Below are 21,662 nucleotides of genomic sequence, written 5' to 3' on the forward strand. Positions count from 1 at the left end.
GTATGATTGCCAATAATGAAGTAGATGTTAGCAACTGTTCACATTTCTTAAGTTGAAGTGGATGTAGTACATTGTGGAACACATCGTTGAATTGGAAAATGAAAACTATAGCCTATTGAATTATCTCAGTACTGTTTACGAGTTCAAAATAGGAAGTAAGTGTCTATGAGACAGCAACCTTACAACATATCAACCCCAGTGTTTTCCGCTCTTAAAAAAAATGCAGAATTTTTTGCCCCATGTCTGATTCTGAGTCAGTAAGTTTTGTTACAATGACTTTTGTTGTGGAGAATGTTTTTTTCCAGTCAGTGTATCTATTGGCAAGTGGGCTTTCTTTGAGGGGAAAATGGCACCACCCCAATTTTAATGTATAGTAGAAATATTTAGATATTTTTTTTTAACAAATAATTTGATTTAGCAGTCATTTTAGTAATACCGTTCTATAAAAAAAATATTCTAAATGCAAATGATATTGATAACATAACAAAATGAACATTTTCTTATATCAGGTCTTCAGGGTGAAAAACATGCAATGATATACCTAACTAAAAAATTTAAAGTACTATGCCTTGTTATTTTAGAAATACAACTTTTATTGGAAATCATTTTAATGCTCAAGAGAATACAAGTTTTATTGGAAATCATTTTAGTCCTCAAGCATAACTTTGATCTTTGATAACCTCATCTTTTTTCCTGGTCCTTTGGGTCTCGTCAGTTATGACATTTTCTTAGAATCTTAAATTTGAATAGTGGTAATGAAAAAAGTCTTTTAGATTGCCATGGTTACCAAGTAACTTGATAATTGTATCTGCAATAAACACCTGTCATAACTCTGACATTTGATCAAAGATCAAATTATTGATGAACGTCAATTTTCTATCAATAAGTAGAGCGACTATTTCTTGCAAAGCTTTCCAATTTTTATGTCGTGTTTTTCGATCTCTCGCGGAGAAAGGATTAATGAATGTATGTAACGTAAGTTTTCTTTAGGAATGGTATGACTTATGGCATTATATACAGATGTATTGATTTTGTGTTTTCGTTAGAGCTTGTTAGAAAATTGAGGGATTTTATCGCACAAAATGTAGAGCAAAATAAGGAAATGTTTTTTTTTCTCTAATTTTAATTACAATAAGATAATATCTTCCTTGTTTGAGAGGTATACTTTCATGTTAATGACTTGTATTGAATAAAGTATTTAGTGATGTCATGATCAAGGCTAATAAGCATATTTACTTTACTTGCTAGTATATTACTGTGGATTCATTCATTTTCATGGATTGAGGAAAACTTGTGTTTTTGTGGTTTTACCAAAGTCTTCATAGAACATTATTGAAAATTTTTAATTTGTTGACCATTTGAATTTGTGCTTCACCTGTACTAACGAAATCCATGAAAATTGGTATACAAGGAATAATGATAAATCTATAGAAATGAATTGTACATATATTAACTGTCAGAGCACAAATGTGAAGATAGTGCACATATTTACTCCGTAGACCACATATAACGAATACTATTGAATGTAGGTTTCTAAAAAATTACAAAAATCTTCATGAACTGAGGATTGCTGAGTAGAAATAATGTAATGAATGACTGAAAAATCTCTCAGTCTAAAATACTGAATTTTATTATCAAAGTATTTGTTCCTTATTTTCCAGATTGATTTTGGCAGCAGAGACTGCCAGACAGATTTCTATGACAAGATGGAAAAATCTGGTCAGTTGAAGCCTGGACAAAGGTCAAATTTGATTTACCAGAGACAAACTAGTGATACCCAGCGGCCTGAGAGGTAAGTGATCTGCTACACAATGCAATGAAGTTGTGTTAGAGGGGCATCATTTAAATGTTAAAGGAAATCCGAGGGCCCTCTGAAATCTTTTGATTTATGTTTAAATTCATTGAGTAAAAGTGTACAGTAACAGTTTATATGCTTGAGTGTGTAAGTACAATGAAATTTAGCTTTCTTGTGTGATCCGTTGACCATAAAAGCATTACAACCATTGTTTTCTACCTGAAAGAGCAGCAAGCGTTATAACCAGCCAATCAAATGATTGGAGGGGTAAACATGACTAAGACCTTTTCGATAAATTTACATTAGCTGATGAAGTCATGGTTTATCTAATAAACAAGCAAACATAACTCCTGTGCATGTAGTACACACTCCAATGTTTCAGCTGTATGATTACACAGTGTATTCATAAAATCAGTGTCACTCTTGTACCTGTTGAAAGAGTAACAATTGTTATAATTAGTCCATGATATCATGGTATAGGATGGACGACTCTATTGTTGGGCCAGTTTTGTATCTTATGTTTAAAATTGCTAATAAAAAAATACATGGTTCATGTAACAAACAGACAAACCTAAATTTTATGCATGAAGAACCCACTCGAATATATTAGCTGTAAAATTTCTTATTGTCAAAATTGCAAATGAATTTTTCTAAGTAACTTTTACAAGATTGATTTATGTATGAATAGAACAGCTGTAAAAATTCATAAACCCCAAAATTACAGATAATTTATTTTATTATGAAAAGAGATAAGTTATTATTATATCATGTACAGTTGTACCTGTCAAAAGCCCAGTCAGTGTGAAAAATTGTGTGTTTATACAGGTTCAAAATATATTCACGTTTTTATAAAGGAAATTGTGATTGAGTAGAATGTTATTGTTTTTCAAGTTTTCTCACCTATCAGGTAAATAACATTGGCATCATAAAGCCTTGACATTACTGATGTTTATTTACTAATTAAAATAAGAGTGTTTATGCCCCCGCCATAACGGAGGGGGCATTAAGTTTAACCCTTGTCCATCTGTACGTCCGTACGTCCCAACATTGTTTTCCGTTCTCTAACTTTAGTTTGCCTCAACCAAATGTTATGAAACTTATCCACAATGCTTATTACCACAAAACACAGATCGAGTTTGAATTTTGGTGGCATCACTTATACCTAACGCGAGTAATGCTCCTGTACAAATGGAAAAATTTCTGAATTTTTCGTTTCCGTTCTCTTACTTGAGTTTGCCTCAACAAAATGTTATGAAACACAGCCACAATGTTTATTATCTTAAAATACAGATCAAGTTTGAATTTTAGTGGTGTCACTTTCACCGTTATGCCCCTTTACAAATGGAAAAATTGCTGAAATATTAGTTTTTGTTCTCTAACTTTAGTTTGCCTCAACCAAATATTATGAAACTTATGCACAATGCTAATTACCACAAAACACAGATCAAGTTCTAAATTGGGTAGTGTCACTTTTACAGTTCTTGAGTTATGGCCCTTTATAACGTTATATGCAAGTGGGGGCATCATCTTTGTCCCATGGACACATTCCCCATTTATTTACTTTTAAATCTTAATGTAATAATTTCCATGATGTGTGGAAAATATTTGATTATTTTTCATTGCACTTAAAAACACAAAATATCAGATAAGCTCCTAGAAAATAAAAAAATTACAAACAAACTGGTAGTGGTGAGAAACTGGCAATACATTTAAGGGGTATTCCAGAAAGAAAAAAACAATATGGGGGGTTGGAAGGCACCTTTTTAATGGCAATCACCCATACAATTGCATTTTGCTTTGCATATGTAACCACACAGTGTGAACTTTGTTGCCTGCCCCACCCAAACCAAAATAATTAAAAGTGCCTTTCAACCCCCACATATTGTTTTTCCTGGAATAGCTCTTAGGAAAAATTGTATTTGTATGGATACTTGATTTCACTGTTTTCATATTTTTTTACATTCAACCTTGTGGGAAATTAATTTATTGTTGAACACATAATTACTTAGTTGTTCTTATACATAAGAACTTCACAAATGAAAATGAATCCACAATATGATAACTTGTTTTTGTTACTACTCGATACAGGAAACAGATATGATTTGTCCTCAACAGAACAAGTGGAATTTTTTTTAATAAATATGATTTTGTGTTTTAGGGGCAGAGGAAAATTTCCATTTCCAAGAGGAAGAGGCTTTGTCAGAGGTGGGCGTGGTGGTCGATATATTGCTGGCCATGCGGGATATGGTGGCAAAGAATACCATGAGGACTACAAATGGCAAAGGTAATACACCATTTAAACCATTTTGTTCAGAATCTTTTAAGCAAACTTTCTTTGACCAATTATATGATATGGATAAAAGTAGGCATGGGAGTATGTATCTATGCTGAAGTACAAGTGTGATTTGGCATGAAGCTTGCCACTATATGAACTTTCTTAGAAGATATACTGTAAACCAACATTTTTGCAGATACAAGTCCTTTCTAGGTATTTTTGTGACAATTTAGTTTTGCTATTTTCTACCTTTCTTGGTATATAATTGAAGATCAAGATTTGACATATTATCAATGATTCTCTACTCAGAAAAGTATAAAAAAAATAAATCGCTCGGGGAAAATTAGTTGGTTTTCAGTACCTTACTGATCCTGCATGGATATGATAGATTATTCTAGTTGAGTAATGGTTTCTTTTAACACAATGTTAGGTGCATGGTATTTTTCTGGTATATAGAAAATCTTTTTTAATCAGAAAAGCACCAAATAGCAGTGAATTCATCATGTTCATTAGTAAATCAATCATTCAAACAGTCATTTTTTTTTTAAATATTAAATTAGACAATGAAATGGTCAATCAACCATTCCAACAGCCAGTCTATTGGTCAATTTTCAGTTAGATAGCCTGTCTATGAACAGACAGTCTAATTAAACAGTCACTAAAGTAATTAATTAAACAGTTATTTTGTCAAATGACCAAGTGGTTGGGCAGTCAAAACAATCAGATTTGGAAAAAAAAAAATAATCATCCTTGAAAATAAACAGTCATCCAGAAAATAATATTTCATGTTTAAGATAAAAAAATGTTGATGAAATTAAAATAGTAAGCATTGATTGATTTTGCATAGTAGGATAGGCTATTGTTCTCTACACCTCCAGAATCAATTGAAGGATGATCATCCCTATAATGTTTGTTTTTGTTTTTCACAATTAAGATCAATCGTCAGTGCCAAACTGTATAAAATTATTTGACATTTTGTAGGCGGGGCACCTATTCAAAGAGCACTACTCCTCTGTTTTTACAATAAAACAAATATATCATTCTTGAGATATTTCACATCTTGTTTTAAATAATTATCAATTAAATTGAACATTTCATTTATGGTAATCTCATAATTTAATATATGATGCATTGAATTTTGTTTGGTTTGTAAAATAAAATCTCATTCATATGTCAGGACTAAAAGTAAGATTCTAAACTCCATACCAAATTATAAACATTATGCCTATGGACTTAAGCAACCAATAACAAGAATAAATAAAATTGAGAGTTTAAAAATAAAATGATATACAGTAGAATTTAAATTTTTTCCAACACTGCAGGGACAATTAAGATCTTTTTTAATTATGATGGGTTTCAAGTTACAGAATTTAGATGATAATGTTTCTAGTACCCATTGCATTGTTATTGAAACATTGAAACTGAAAACAGTAAGGTTGTCATGGTTATAAAACCTATGATTTTCCTGTATGTGCTAAAGTTATTGTATTCATGGATTAAAACTGTTTTTAACACTTATAAATCAATGCCCATGTATAATATCAATTAATACCAGAAAAGATAACATTTAAAATAACTAATATTCAATTTAACACTTTCTCATTTTCATGCCCTCTCAAATTTTCAGTTAACCAGTATTTGCTGATATTTACAAAAAAATACCAGAATTGACTACATATGGGTTTTGCTCATTGTTGAAGGCCGTATGGTGACCTATAGTAGTTAACTTCTTTATCATTAGGCAATCATACCACATTTTCTTTTTTTATATAAGGCCTGTTCAATTCTAGTATTGATCTTTTTTTTTGCCAACCTGGGTATTATGTGGGGGGAAAATAGTTTCATGTGATATTAAATAGGCTGTTCAAATCTTTGGAATTAAAAAAAAAAAAAATTTGGTGATTTTTGTCAAGTAGAAAATCCAGGCCTGAACAACAATAGTATTTAAACAGTAGCATACAGTAGATTATTGATGCATCATGGGATACTATTTTTCATTGATTTTATGGGTAAAAAAAAATACCAACAAAATGTACTTTGAAAAATATATACAAAACAAATAAAGTTAAGTGAAATAAAGATATATCTAAAATGTGAAAATAATGTTAACCTTAGTTGAATTTATAAATGTCTTTCACAACATTACTTATCATAAGAAATAAAAGAAACAGAGTCCAACCTGTAAAACAAGCTGTGTAAAGTGATATAGGAAAAACAGTATTGATTTCAATAGAGACAACTAAAGATTTGACATCAAAATCGAATTGTAAATGAACAAATCCATTAAGAGACAACATCAAATTATACAGATCGGAACTGTTAGTTATAAGGTTAATGGATACCCACAGTTAAATGGCATTTAGGATTTAAAAAAAAAGCTCAGATTGATTGTTGGATTTGTGGTATCTTTTATGACAGCAAACTCAGAAATCATTTATAAACCTTTTCATGTTATGAAGTTTCCTGCACTACTATGTAACAAAATATTCCTGTGAAAAAAAAAGAAAAAAATTAAACCATGTTTATTATTTTGCTATACTTAAGTGTCAGAGGGAATTCATGGCACTGGAAAGGGTTAAATTATATTTCATGTGAGATACAACTTCTGAATTTTGACGGATTTGATTTACAGTACTGAATATGCTTGAAATAGTTGCCACTGGACGTAAGTCAAGCAATACTTAAGCAATTATTTTTTACAGTAAGCAAGTATCAGTATAATGTAAATCTAGTTTGTTTGGCAATTAATCCTATTTTTCTTTTTGTATTCTTAGGTATAATGAAGAATACAGTCAAGGAGGTGGAGGTGGGACTCCATACAGTGAAGGTGACTTTGAAACCGATTTACATGCATATAGAACTCAGCGAGAGCGTCAGCGTAGTTGTAGTCCCGACCAATATAGTGACGATATGTATAACGAATCATATCGTGAATATAAGACACGGTATGCTGAATATCCTGGAGGAAGTCCAGGAAGTGACGATACTTATGACTATAAAAACAGAGACGAAATATATTATAAGGAACGATATGTGATAGGATCTCGTGAAGCTAGTCCAGAGGGATCCTTTCATGGTCGTGAGTGGAGTAATTCTCCCACACGCAATCGTGTGAAAGACCCAGAAAGAAACACACCACCGACCCCTCTTGGAGGGGAGGATACTCAGGACTTTTCATCACAGGAACAGAGTCCGTCTGAAATGGACAGTAAAATTAGTGATAAAAAAAGATCAGGAAAAGACGATTTCGATATAACAGAAGCTGATATTCAAGAATTACGGACAACTAATAAATATAGTGCTCATAGGAAAGAATCTTTATCACGGTCAGAAGAAAGATATTCTCGCAAGCGATCATATGATGACTCTTTTACACGAGACTCAATATCTAAAGAGGATACTAGTGTTCGGAAATTAGACAGACAATTAAGTCATGGAAGTCACGATAAGTTATCAGACTCTAAAAGAGACTTGTTTCACAAAATGAAGAAACTTCAGTCAGAAATCGGTAATAAAAGTGAAGGACAATGTAGTTCTAATAGTAGTGATTCTGATCGAGGATCATTAACAGGTGGAGATCTATCAAAGTTAAAACATGAACGACAACTTCTGTTAGAGAAAATTAAAATGTGTGAAGATACTAATAATAGTGACAGTGAACGTTTGGATTTAGACGCTTTGAAAAAATCCCCATTAAAAAGACCAAGGCTGGATCCTTGGTCAGGGAAAAGTGCAAGTGGACAACGGCTTCAGAGTGAACTTGGAAGTGTGATTCTTGGACCTAAGAAAGAGAAATCATATGATGTTTCCCAGAGTTATCGTAAACAAATGGAAACTATACGTAAAAATGAAGAAAAATCTGTGAAAGATGACTCTTTTAAATCTAAAAAGAACGATATATATAGTTATGACGATGATAAGGAGGATTTAATTCCACAGGGATTACTTTCACCGAAAGATGTACCAACAGCATTTGTGAAAAAGCGTAAAAAGACTGAGGTGTCTGATGAAAAAAGCAGAATGTACCGTCAAAAACGTGAAATAGAAGATGAACGTATGAGTAGTGACAATGAGGAAAGTGCTAGAAATGTTACACGAACTGATTCAGTGGGTTCATTAGGGAGTATACGTCGTCTTTCTAGTGGACATTCGTCACCACGTACACCTATTACAGGTCATCTGTCTCTTGAAAGTATTGATCATAGACTTAGTGAATCTGAACAGTCATTAACGTTTAAGAAACTTGACTCGTCTGGTAAACGACGGAGTAAAGATGATCATTCTAGTCCTGTGATTATTCCTTTAGGAGAGGACATTTTAGTGACTGATATTCCTGATCCCCGTGTGCCAAAAGAAAAATGTGAAGAAGATTTTTGTCTTCCACTACCTAAATTTGCAGAGTATACTCCTCCTGTTAAACTAAATTCGCCACACTCGGAAAATTCGGGAGATGTTTCGAAAGAGGATTCTCCATGTTTTTCACCTCCAAGTAGTGGCAGTAAGAACGAATCACCACAGCTATCACCGAATGACACCAATTCTGAGGAGTCACATACTCTTAGTAATCAAGAGCCTACTTATATACCAGAAGAAATTTCAAATAATTCAAATGAACCATCTATTGATACATTGGAAAATCAGGATATGGAAGCTGTTAAACCTCATACTGAAGTAGATTTGGACGAAGGTTTATCCGATGGAAGTGATCATAATGATGATTTTTGTCTTGAAGAGCGCATTCGTAAACTGGATGAAAAACTAAATCAGCTTCCTACAACACAACCATCTAAACTAGGAACTGAAAATGTGTCATCTACTTCAATTGGAATAAATATGTCATCGTCAAATCCACCATCAAACATTTACTCTAAGTTTAAGATTAAGAAACGTCAAGATTCTAATGGAGTAGGTCAGGAAGAGAGTGGTGAAAAGGGAGATAAACCATCATCAGAAATCGTAAAAACAATGCTTAATCGTAGTAGTATATTTGATCTCGACTCAAAGAGACTAGAACAAATTAATGAGAAATATTCTCCGAATATGAAATCGGTTGTGTCAAACGCAGAAGATTCTCCTAAAGGTGTGACATTAAGGACTAAAGCAGAGACAAAGGAAATGCCTTTGTCTACCCTGCCGGGTTCATTAGCTGGACGTTTGGGGAATGGTGGGTCGTCATTCCCAACATTGTCAGTCAATACTCAACCAAATGTACCGTTAAGTGTTAAAATTGATGATAAACCAGTTAATTCATTATCGCCAGGATCTTTAAAAGGACCTTTTTCACATGATCAAAATTCTCAGGAAAATAAAACTGCTGATATGTGTTCATATAATAGTGACAATAGAATATATAATATATCCGATCGAATGGATGTACAAAATCCTGTAATAATTAACTATTCTCCTAGATTTAACTCTATAGACAATGGAATAAATAAAACATCTTTGTCAACGAGAACAATGGTAGAATCTGCAATTGAATCTGCTGAGAAATCAGACAATCTTTCTCCAGTAGATTCTAATGTTAAAGTAGATCCTCGTTTAAATTCTAAGAATGCTTTATATAATAAGACGAATAAAATTGCTGATGATAATATGGATTTAAATAAGAAGTTTGATACGAGAAAATCACCATCCAAATCTCTTGATATGAATTCATCTAAAATAGAAGTGAAAAGTGACTCTGTACTTAAAAATGATATAGCGTCTGATCATATTTTGGGAAGTAAAATATCTAAAAGTGATAACGGTGAGGATTCATCTGCCGAAATTTCATCAACTGTTTCAATTGAACGTAAACGTAAATCAGAGACACCTTCTAAAAAGGATAAAATTAAAAACACTGAGAGTAAGACTATTTCATCAACTGATATGGATAAGGAAAGTTCTAAGTCTGATGTCAAAAGTGGATCAGAAAGCCCAGAATCTAAGCGGGCTAAAATATCAACACCTGAGAAAGACAAGTCTGAAACGAATTCACCGACTCACAGTGAAAGTGCTAAATCGGATAAACTTAAAAAAGACAGTGATAAGAAAAACAAAGAAAATAAAAAGAAGGACAAGTCTGAGTGTGATTCTATGAACAAAGATAAAGAATTTAATGATAAAAAGGATAAGGACCATGATGGTGATAAAACTAAAAGTTCGGCAAAGAATGTTGAAAATGAAAGTAAAGTTGACGATAAATCAGTAAAGTTGCCGTCAGATTTTGTTAAAAAGGAAACTCTAAATAAGACTGAAGGAAAAGATATTGATAAATTACAAAGTAAAAAAGATACTGATAAAAAAACTGAGCATAATACAGCAAAAAAGGAAAAGAAAAGTGAAGGATCCTCATCCAAGAAGTCCTCAGAGAGTAAGACAGATTCAGCTCATAAGAAAGAAAGTAAATCTAGTGATTCTAAGACAAAGGATAAAACTAAATCTAGTCATAAAACTAAAGATTCATCAAAACAAAAAGATGGAAGCGGAAAGTCATCTGGAAAAGCATCAAAAAGTGGGTCAACTGAGAAAGTTGAGCAGACAAAAGATCAAGTTAAAGAAACTGTACCATCCACAGAAAATACAGATAAAAAGGAAACGAAAGAAAGTGAGATTAAATCTTCAGAAAAATCTCAAGATGCTAATAAAGAGAAGATTGAAAAATCCAGTGAAATTTTAAAGGAGAAAGAAAAATCAACTGATGTGACCAAGGATAAAACTGTACCAACAACTAGTGAAAAACCAAAAGAAAAATCTAATGTAGACAATAAACATAAACCTAAGGTAGATAAGTCGAAGGAAAAAAGTGGTGAATCGGCAAAACACAAAGCTAAAAGTGAGACTTCTGAACAGCACAAAACTAAATCTAGTCATGATAATTCAAAAAAGGAAAAGTCGGCAGAAAAAACAAAACATACAAAGCTAAAGGACAAAACCTCTTCAGAAAATGTTAAATCCAAAGACAAATCTGCAGAAACCAAGCAAACAACTGCAGAAAAACCACCAGAACCTGACAGTAATGTCAAGAATGAATTGAAAACAACTGATAGTGAATTGGCAAAAAGTGCTGAGAAATTAAAGTCTTCTGATGATGTCAAGACGAAAGAAAAATCTGAAAATGGAAAACAGAAAGAAAAATCTGGTAATGGTAGTACTCTTAAAAAAGAAAAAGGTGACCATGAGAAACCAAAATCAACAGAATCATCAACAAAGACCAAAGAAAAGACGAAACACACTGATGGGAGTCATGGTAAAAAGTCAAAGGAGGATAAAATGAAATCTCCAACAGCAGCATCCTCTATAGACAAAACAACAAAGGATAAAAGCCATAAAGATAACAATAAGAAAGATGAAGACAGATCAAAGTCAGATCCCAAGAAAGAGGGAAATGGTGACAACAAAAGTTCAAATGCTAGTAAAACCTCAACAGACAGTTCTAACGCTAGTAAAACCTCAACTGACAGTTCTAACGCTAGTAAAACATCAACTGACAGTTCTAATGCTAGTAAAAATTCAACTGACAGTTCTAACACTAGTAAAACCTCAACAGACAGTTCTAATGCTAGTAAAACCTCAACTGACAGTTCTAACGCTAGTAAAACCACTAACGAGGGATCTAATTCATCTGACAAAAAAGAGAATAATGGAAATAACCATGACAACAAGTCAGAAAAATCTGAGAACAAGAATGATGGTAAAAGTGAGAATAGTTCAGGAAATACTGACTCTCTGTCAAAAAGTTCTGATAAGTCTGAGTCGAAGAAAGAAAGAAAGAAAAGTGGAGAAAATTCAAAATCATCGAGTAAGAGTAGTGGTAAAAAGTCTAGCTCAGAAAAGAAGTCTGACAGTAAATCTAGCGACAGAAAAAGTTCTAAGAAGGACAAGGACAGTAAAAAGGAAGAGAAGACATCACCAAAGGAAGATAAACACAAAAAGACACCTAAAAAGGAAGTTGAATTTGATTGGTCTGCTTGGGTGGAGGAACCATATGTTTCAATGTATGATCGTGTTAAACGGAAATCTAGTGAAAAAGACAAAGAAAGAGAAATGCAGGTTACTATGAAGAGAGGTTTTAATAACCTAGCAAAGCGTCGCAATAATAAGAAACACAATAAGTTTGGTGACTCTGACGATTCTGATTTCTCGCATGACAGTGCCGAGGAAACTGATGCTTTTGAGGAAGAAAAAGTAGCTAAACCGAACAAAGAGGTTGTAAATGACAAAAGTGATAATGGACCAAAACGTAAAAGATGTGTTATTGACACTTCAACATCGTCAGATGATGATGATAGTCAGTTCTATAAATCATTCCAGAAAAACTCTTTAAACAACAAAGAGAAAAGTAAAGGTTTGACAGGGAAAAGTAACAAGCATTCTGTCAATGACATCTACTCGTCAGATTCATCAGAAACGGATATTGACTTTCCACCAATATCTCCTGCAAAGAAAAAGATCAAAAAGACCAAAACAAAAAGTAAAAAACCTCAGATACACCATGACACTGATAGTGATTTGGAACACGGCAAAGAAAAACAGAAAAAGAAGAAATCAATATCAAGCAAGCCTAAACCTAAATCTACACCAAAGAAGAAGTCTGATGTCAAACCACCACCTGCAACTACACAAACAGATACACATGAGTCAGACATGATAGATGTAGATAGTGAAATGGACATTTTTGATCGAATAAAATTGAAAAATCAGAAAAAGAAAGAACCTGTCAAAGATCCTGTTACACCTAATGCTAGGAGGTTTGATACTACAACAGATGATTCTGATAACCATTTGTTTTCACCGAATAAAAGTAGTATGGCAAAGACGGAGACCAAACCGGCTGCAAAGAAACTCACAATTTTGTCTGATCTCACATCTGATTCAGATTCAAGTTTCCCAGATTTATCACCTAAAAAGAACTGTGTAACGAAGAAAAATCATACTTTGGACAGTAAAAAACCTGCTGTCACTGTTGGTGCTGGGGTTATAGCTCAAACCATTCGTAATGAAGATCTTGGCGAGAAGAAAGATGATATAAAGAAGAAAGAAAAGATGAAAAAGAAATCTAAAAAGAATGAAATCATTAAATCTGATGACAAGAAGGTTGGAGAAGATGGCAAAGGTCTGTTTGAGAAAATGGAAAACTTGATTCCTACTCATGGTGAATCCAAAGATAAAAATGGTAAACACAAGAAGGAAGGGAAATCTCCAAAAGACCTGCCTTATCTTGACGAGGAAGAAATTAGCCAAGCTGAGAAGCTTGTTAATAACATGAATAAACTTGAAAAACCAACGAAGCATGACTCGACAAAATTGAATAAGACATCCAAACAAGATCATGAGAAAACTAGCACAAAGAGTAAAACAACAAAGTTGGACAAGATGGACCATACATTCTCGAGTGAAACGGAAACAGACAAGGAAAGTAAATCTCATTCAACAGATCATGTGATCAAATCTGAAAGTGAAAGTAGAAAAGATGCTGATGATAAGAAATCTGATCAATCAGTCAAAACTAAACCCAATAAAATGAAAAAGAAGAAACATGATAGTACAACCTTGGATTCAGTTCTCAAGGTCACACCAGAAGTGTCAGAGAAGAAGGATGTGGATACAGCAAAGAAAGTTAATAACAAAATAGAGTCCATTGATGGCATTTCAAAGAAGAAAATCAACAAAATTGAAATTGAAGACATGATTGCCAAGAAACCAACAAGCAAACTGGATATGGATGATGGGCTTCTTAAAAAACATAATAACAAAGTTGAGAAAGACATTGGATATAAGATAGGCTTTGGATTCTTTGAAGACTTCCCAATACTTGAAGAGTCAAAGTTAGATGATATACCAAAGAAGAAGGAGAAGGAGAAGAAGCAAAAGAAAAACAAAGATGATGAGCAAAAAACACCAAAGAAGGAGGCAGTAAAGAGTGAAGGGAAAACTCCCAAAAAGAAGGATAGAAAGAAGAAAGATGGTACCACAGAAATGATTACAAAAGAAAATGGTCCTAAGCTGGAGGAACTTGTTGGCAAATTGGCAGCTGGGGCTATGCATAATTCTGATGTATTCGAGTTCCAAGATGAAGAAGAAGATGACAACAAACCACTATTTGCCGACTTCTTCAAGATGAAAGAAGAAATGACAAAGAAAGCTGCTGCTACGAAGAAAGATAAACCAGATGGAAAGAAAGAAAATAGGCTTTCTTCTGAGGAAAAATCTGAGGATTCTGAGTCTCATACAGATATAGAAGATGGTAAAAAATCTGGACACAAAGATAAAAAGGATAAAATTAAATCAGAAGAAGCTAAAAATATTGAAAAGCTTGAGGAATCTATTAAAGATAGTCTTTTTGGTCCAAACCCAGGGAGCAAGATTGATGAAACAAGTATTACAAGCATGTTCAGTTCAAAGCATGTCAAAGAGGCTTGTAAGGAAGAGGCCAAGAATATAATGGGCTTCGCTAGTCCAAAGGGAATGGTGAAATCTGATGATGAGAGTTGTAAAAGCTTGACTAGTCCAACAAAGTCTGAAATTATAAGTCCAAAAGATAAATATAGGAGAGACATGGTCGTTGGTCATGTAGATTTTGAATCCTTTACCGATATCCATAAGAAGGACATGGAGGTTAAATCGAAGGAAATTTCATCAGCTGAGGAAAAATGGCAGGAATTGATAGCTGGAAAGGAAGATGCATACAGCAAGAAAATAGATATTTTCACCGACAATTTGACAGCCAAGTCGGATGTTCATACAGACAAATGTAATGAAGAGAAAAAAGGCAAAGTGGAGGAAAAGATTCCAGAAAAACCAGAAGTACCAGAGAAATCAAGGGAAGAAATTGTGGAAGAAGCTGTCTCAAGTTTGCAGAAGATTACAGAGACGCCATCTGTTGTCACCCCTGAAGTTGATAATTACCAAGATGGAGACCTGGTTATTGATGAGACAACTGCTGCAGTAGAGACAGTCACAGAAGAACCAGTTCTGGCTGAGCAAGCACAGAATGAGACTGACCTAGCAATTTTGTCCATTTTGCAATTTGATGAAAAGGCTGGCGTTTTTCCTGAGTCACTGCCTCAACAGAATTCTCATGTGGAACCACAGCCAGAAGTGCCACCAGAAAATGTTGTGATAGAGCCAGAACAAATAACATTGGAGACAAACCCTCTTGATAGTAGTATTGGATCTGAGAATGACTTGGTGATTGATACATCTGCACCTGAGCAAGTTGAGCCTCAGAATGACATCAACTTGCCAATAACAGCATCAAATCAGGAGAAGCCAGTAGTAGCACCAATTCAGGAGAAGCTAGTGACAGCGCCAATTCAAGAGAAGCCAGTATCTGTACCTGAACCAATATCTGTAACAGTTGAGCCCAAAAAGGAAACAATTTTGCCTGCAATGCCAGCAGTGCAGGAGAAGCCATTAGAACATAAAGAAAAACCAAAATCAAGAAGAAATCAGAAAGCCAAAGAGCAGATTGAATTGCTTAATGCACAAAAAGAACAACCAGTTAGATCAGTAGGTCAAGTAGTGAAAGATAACAACCAGATGTTTAATATTCAACCAGAGCAGCCAATGCCTGTTCAGCAAGATTTACAAGCTCAGTTTTATGGACAGATATCAGATCCCAAACAAATCATCTCCAAACAAATTCCAGAAGTTCAAAAACCAGAACCATACAGAAAAACTCGCAAACAAAAGGCAAATGCCAAGGCCAATCACCAGGTAGAAGTCCCTGGAACCTTTTATCCCCCAGTTTATAATGCAGTTGATCATAGCCTCCATTTGACTCACAGCTTACAAGGTGGTGACGCAAGTGAAAAGGAGAATGAAGAGAAGTTACCTCAACCATACAACTTTGATGCTGAGAAACATGAAGATGCAGACAACCTACGTGTATCTGGTGATGAAGGAGGCAGCAATGCCGATAAACGTACTCGCAGGGGGCGCAAACAACAGAACTACAAGGAGATGAATTCTGGTGTCCATGGTCGCACAACTTCTCCTAGATCAAGGTCGTCTCCGAGATCTCCAAGGACTGGCATGTCACCCAGGCAAGCTTTGTCACCACTTAGTTCACCAAAGGCAGAATTTACAGCACCTTTTGTAAAGATTGAAAGACTTCCATTCAGCTGCAATAAAAATGTGAGACCAGAGGGCGAACTGTTGAATGAAGCAATTGATGGGAAACAACAAATGATTGAAGCTGTTGAGAATCAATCAGAACATCTAGGTCTTACTGGTACAAAGAAAATGATTGAAGAGATTGTCAAACCTGCTAGCAAAGAGGCCACCAATGTCTTTGATTTTGATGATAATGAGCCAGAACTGAAAATTGTCACTACACCACTCAAGGCAACAAGGCCCAAGAAAGGTCGACGAAATACCCAAGACACCATTTTACCTCCACAACCGCCAACTCCTGAAGTTAAAATTTCACCTAATGGCCCTAATCACATTGTTTCACCTCTTGAAGGCAGATGGCAGTGTAAGAAAGATAGTGAATCGGACAAGAATGGTAATCATCCTTTAAAGTTGAGAATTGCTTTGACACACACCACCGGGATGTCAACCAATACCACAAACAGCATTAGTAGTATGATCAATACAGCTACCATAATAGACAGTACCATTCCAAGCATCAAGGAAAAGAAAGATCTTGAAAGTTTGACCAAAGTCTCTTGTGCCACTACATCGTCCATCATGTCCACTATTGCTTCTGTAGCATCCAACTCTGCACCAACAATGGCGAACTTATGTATGGATAAGATGAGCAATGTCGATAGAATTATCGATGATGTGTCCAAAGGAATCTTTGACTGGAATAAAGGAAACGGTCAGATAGAACCAACTAAGGAGCAGATAATGATGAGCATGGCAAACATGATGCCCAAGGTCACAGACAGTATGCCTATTGCCCTGCAGCCAACAAAGAAGAGGCATACTCAAAACCGTCACATAGGAGAACTAGACATGATGCCACCACCTATGACATCACTGCCAGGACATGATCTTGGACTTGCCAAGTCTTCGCCTAGTCTTGTACAGCCACCAATGGCATCATCACCTTTTGGGTCAAATGTCATGTCTATGTCACAAGGTCACCCACCAGTTCAGACTCCTCCATTAACCTCTGCCAGTATACCAGTTAGTGTTGCTTGTACCTCAAGCAGTCATTCAAGCCAAGGTAAGTTTTAAATTGTAGAGATGTTTATTTTCCATAACCACAGATATGATTTATGTTAATTTTTGTAAAATTCTGTTACTAAATTTTTGTAAAAACATACTGAAAAGTGGTTTATTTAAAAAAAAAATAAAAAAATTTGCGATGTACAGAACCATACCAGTTTGTGAGGTTTTATTTCCATGTTTTTTTTGTCACTTATTCTAATAATCCTTTAAGATCAAATTCACACAAGCCAACATTTTCATGATTATATTTTAGAATTAGAAGAAGAAAGCTTTACAGTAAATGAAATGTTTAAAAAAATATCAATCTTACCAGTTTTGCATTCGGAATTAAAAGGAGATGTTGAGTTAAGGTCAATGAGACAGCAACACAACAACAAAAACCACAAGACATCTAGAGGGCAACATACAGTCATTAACAATACACAGGTGTCTTACACAATATGTTAATTCTACATCATCCTATAAAATATGTGAATAAATTTAAAAGAAACAAAGTTAAATCTTAGATGAATAGATTGTGGTTATTTTCACCACACACAGTCAGGTGAATATTATCAAGTAGTACATACATAGAATGTGTTCCTCTTTGCATGGAATATTTTAAGATTATTTATGAATTCAAAATATCTTTTTTTTTTTTTTTCAGTACAAATGGGTGAGCAAGCAGTCACATCCTTTAGTCAGGCCAGACCTACATCCCAGATCACAACCACGAAGAACAAACCTTTGGATATGGCACTTAACATGACCTCTCGTGTCGACGTTATGACCTCTGCTGCCCATTCCCTATCCACTGCAGCTGTCGTTACTCAGACGACCACCACAACAATAGCTCAGCATAGTCCTGGACCATCAGTTGTAATGTCATCACAGAAACCAATGGTCACCAGCAGTGGCAATACCACAGTTTTGGCAGGTAGAACAGTTACGGTCAAGCCTCCAAACACTGAGGCTTATCTCCAGCAGATGGGTCTTCATCCATCAGCTATTCCATCCCAAGCACCTGTTTCTGCTCACCAAGTTTCAATGCCAAGGATGCCAGACAATAAGCAGGCATTTCCACATGGATTTCTCTCAAATCCACCTTTCTCAAGACCAGAAAACCTGCAAGAGCATAGTAGACCGATTCCAGCTAGTAGTTCTGAAAAACAACCTCAGGTTACATCATCTGCACCGACATGTGTTGTGCATCCTATTACCACATCGTCTGGAAAAACAATGGATCCAAAACTATTGCAGCATCAACAGATGATGCAGGCATCAGCAGTAAGCCGGGCACCAGTGGTGTCGACGACAAGCAGTGGACACTCAATTCCACCAGCTCACATGCATCTAAGCCAAGCCCTTATGGAGAAGGAACAACATATGCGTAACATGGTTGCCTTGCATAATCAGCCCATGATGCACTTGATGGGCCAGCCGCATGTCATGGCAAATCACATACAGCACAAACCAGAAAAGACACCCAAAGGGAAACAGTCACATAAAGCAGAACTGCCACAACCAAATGAGCCCTTGCAGAGACCACCAAGTGCTCACAGTCAAAAGCCACAGTCAAATGAACCACAGAGGCCTCATAGTGCTCACGAAAATCAAATGTTGCAGGAACAAATTAGGAACTTGATGGGAAAAGGCATGATTCATCCTGGTGCCATTCCACCACAGATTCTTCAAATGTACCACCAACAACAGCAGATGGCTGCAGCCAAGATGGAGGAAAAGAAAGGACACAAGAGCCATCCACCGAAAGAAATGGTGTCACCTGGCATTGCTCACCAGCCGTCCAGTATGTTTGCAACCAGTATAGCATCACAGTCGTCTAATCCTCAGATCAAGTCTCCTGCTTTGGCACAGACTGCACCAAGTCCACATCCTGTCTTCTCACAGCCATCCACATCTCAGGCTAGACCAATTAGTCCAGGAATGAAAAAGGTATATTTAACAGTTTTGTTATAAGAAGATTAAAATCAGATTTAATTTGTAGCATTTAATTATGAATTTCTGCATTAAGATCAGTAGAACTATTATATTATTAAATGTAAATATATGTTTTTCTCAAAATACCAAATTTTTATTAAAAAATGAAGAAAAAACAGATTTTCTTTAAATATCATATTGTATATTCAAACGAAATTTTTGAAAAAGAGAAAGCTAGAAAATTTCTGTTCCTTTTAAAGAGAACACACTTGTTAAAATGAGTATTCAATAAATTCTGACTTTTTTTTGCAGCAGTTGAATGAGAAGTTTAATCAGAATCAATGGACCAGTGAGATATCTGAAGCCCAAAGGTCCGGACCATCATCTGGTGAACCATCACCATCTCCTAAACACTGGGGTATGTTTTCACACGTTTATGCGATATATAGAAGGATATTTTTCAGTGTTTTTATTTTGACCTTATTTACAGAAAGCACAAAGTAGTTAACTCATTATCCAGTCAAATTTATTAACATTCTATTTGTGTTAAATAAAGTGGATTCAAATTTATTAGCGTTTTATTTGTGTTTGATAAACTGGATTCAAATTTATGAACATTTTATTTGTCTTTAATAAACTCAATTGATTTTTTCTGATAATACATTTGGTTAGAATTAGCATTATCTATCTTACTTGTTAGAAATAGCATTTTGTATGATGCATTTATTTGTTCTCAAGTTCAATTAGCTGATAATTAGAATTGTAATATTAATAAGCCAATGAATTCATACTTTGTGACGCCTTTCAATGCTGTGAAGTATATAGATTTTATGCATTGCCATTTAACTTGTATGCCAAACAAAGAAAAATTAACACTTGATCTTGTATGTTTGAAAACAACAATACGAGTCATAATGACAAAAAAACAGACACATGTTGTATGAAGTAGACAATTATCAAGAGTCAAAACTAAAATATTTTTGTTATAAATAAATTAACGTTTTGTCAACTAAAAGATTTCTATTCTTTTGTCAATATGCAAATATACATTAACATAGTTATATATATATATATATATATATATATATACATATTGTCTTTTTCATAAACAAAGTGTTCATAAAGTTTATTGTGTTCTCTGCTGTTTTATATAACTATATATTATTATATTATTATAAATTTCATGTTGCTTACACATGATAATGTTGTAATTTAAATATGCTATAGCATAATTGTGCTTTTTGCAGTAAACGTCTTTATCTCATGTTGTGTTTCAAAACCACAATGAGACAGCAACTCAACAACACAAATAACCAAAATGCATCTAGATATGAATATACAGTAATTTATGTGGTGTATATATATATCTTCTGGACACTGAATTGGTGACATGCTTTCACTGAACAGAAGATATTAATGTAAAAAAACCAGATTGTAATAAACAATGCAGAAACTTTAATAAAAGTTTGCAGTAGATCAATTCTTTTAAAAAGACGATTGATTCATTACGGTTAATTCTTATTTTACAGGATATAGTGGCAGTCAGCAACCCAAACCGGCTCACCAACAGAATTTAGACTCCAGCAGTAAGACTCATCAAGAGGCTATCCGTCTTATCGAACAACACAAACAACAAGAAATGATAAGGATGCAGCAGCAACAAGATCATGCCAAACTGCAAGAGATTCAGAGGCAAGAAATAGAAAGGAGGGAAGAACTAATACGCCAGGCCGCCTTGAAGTCACGAGAAGGTGTTCCGTCAACATCAGCCAGTACTTCTCAACAGTCTGACAGAGACCGTCAAACAGCTTCAGTGCCAGGCAAGCCAAGGTCTAGTCACTTGCCTAATCATTCAGAAAGTGGACCAAGTGTCATGGACCCTAGAAATCTTCACCACCTCCAAGAACTCCGGGCAGGACCCAGAGGTCATGGTGCATTTGCTGCACCCTCTGGCGAACTCATTCAGGGAATACCAGCACACCTGTACAGGGACCCAGAATTCCAACAGAGGATACATGCTGCTGCAGCACTTCGGATGCCACATCTACTCGACCCACATATGTATCCACAAGGATACCCACTTGGGCTGCCTCACCCGTATCTTGGACAGGTTGGTGGATTGCCAATAGACCATCCACACTTAGCAGATCAAAGGCCTCCATCACAGGGAGGTAGTAGCCATGGTATGAGGTCACCACCACCTAGGCAGGCCCATCAAGCAGTTGCCAAGAGTCCAGCCATTCCAACCCAGCAGAACAGACAAATGCCTGATCCTCCACCTGGTGGAGAGGGGAGCTTACTCAGTCTGTTACAGGTTGGTATTTTAGGATCAGCTGTCTTTAATTTTATACCAGAATTGAATGACATAAAAGGGATTTTTTTCAGTAGGATCTATCCCATACAGAAATTCATTACACATACATAGAAATTGTTGAACCCCTTTTGGGTTGTCATATTTTCTCCTTCAGATATTTAAATACAGAATATATAGTTGAAAAATAACTTCCA

At 35.0% G+C, this 21,662-nt stretch overlaps 1 protein-coding gene across 2 annotated transcripts in view; it reads left to right on the forward strand.

Annotated features, from left to right (window-relative positions):
- The window catches only part of LOC127720026 (msx2-interacting protein-like), a 63,380-nt gene that overhangs the window by 37,013 nt on the left and 4,705 nt on the right, over nt 1-21,662 (forward strand). For both annotated transcript variants that reach the window (XM_052226438.1, XM_052226439.1), the window contains exons 10-15: nt 1,662-1,792; nt 3,954-4,079; nt 6,845-17,232; nt 17,884-19,169; nt 19,467-19,572; nt 20,684-21,468. In XM_052226438.1, coding sequence (XP_052082398.1) covers nt 1,662-1,792; nt 3,954-4,079; nt 6,845-17,232; nt 17,884-19,169; nt 19,467-19,572; nt 20,684-21,468 — 12,822 coding nt within the window. The remainder of the gene's footprint in view (nt 1-1,661; nt 1,793-3,953; nt 4,080-6,844; nt 17,233-17,883; nt 19,170-19,466; nt 19,573-20,683; nt 21,469-21,662) is intronic.

Source organism: Mytilus californianus, unplaced genomic scaffold (genome assembly GCF_021869535.1).
Source record: "Mytilus californianus isolate M0D057914Y unplaced genomic scaffold, xbMytCali1.0.p SCAF_11, whole genome shotgun sequence".
Taxonomy (NCBI): Eukaryota; Metazoa; Mollusca; class Bivalvia; order Mytilida; family Mytilidae; genus Mytilus; species Mytilus californianus.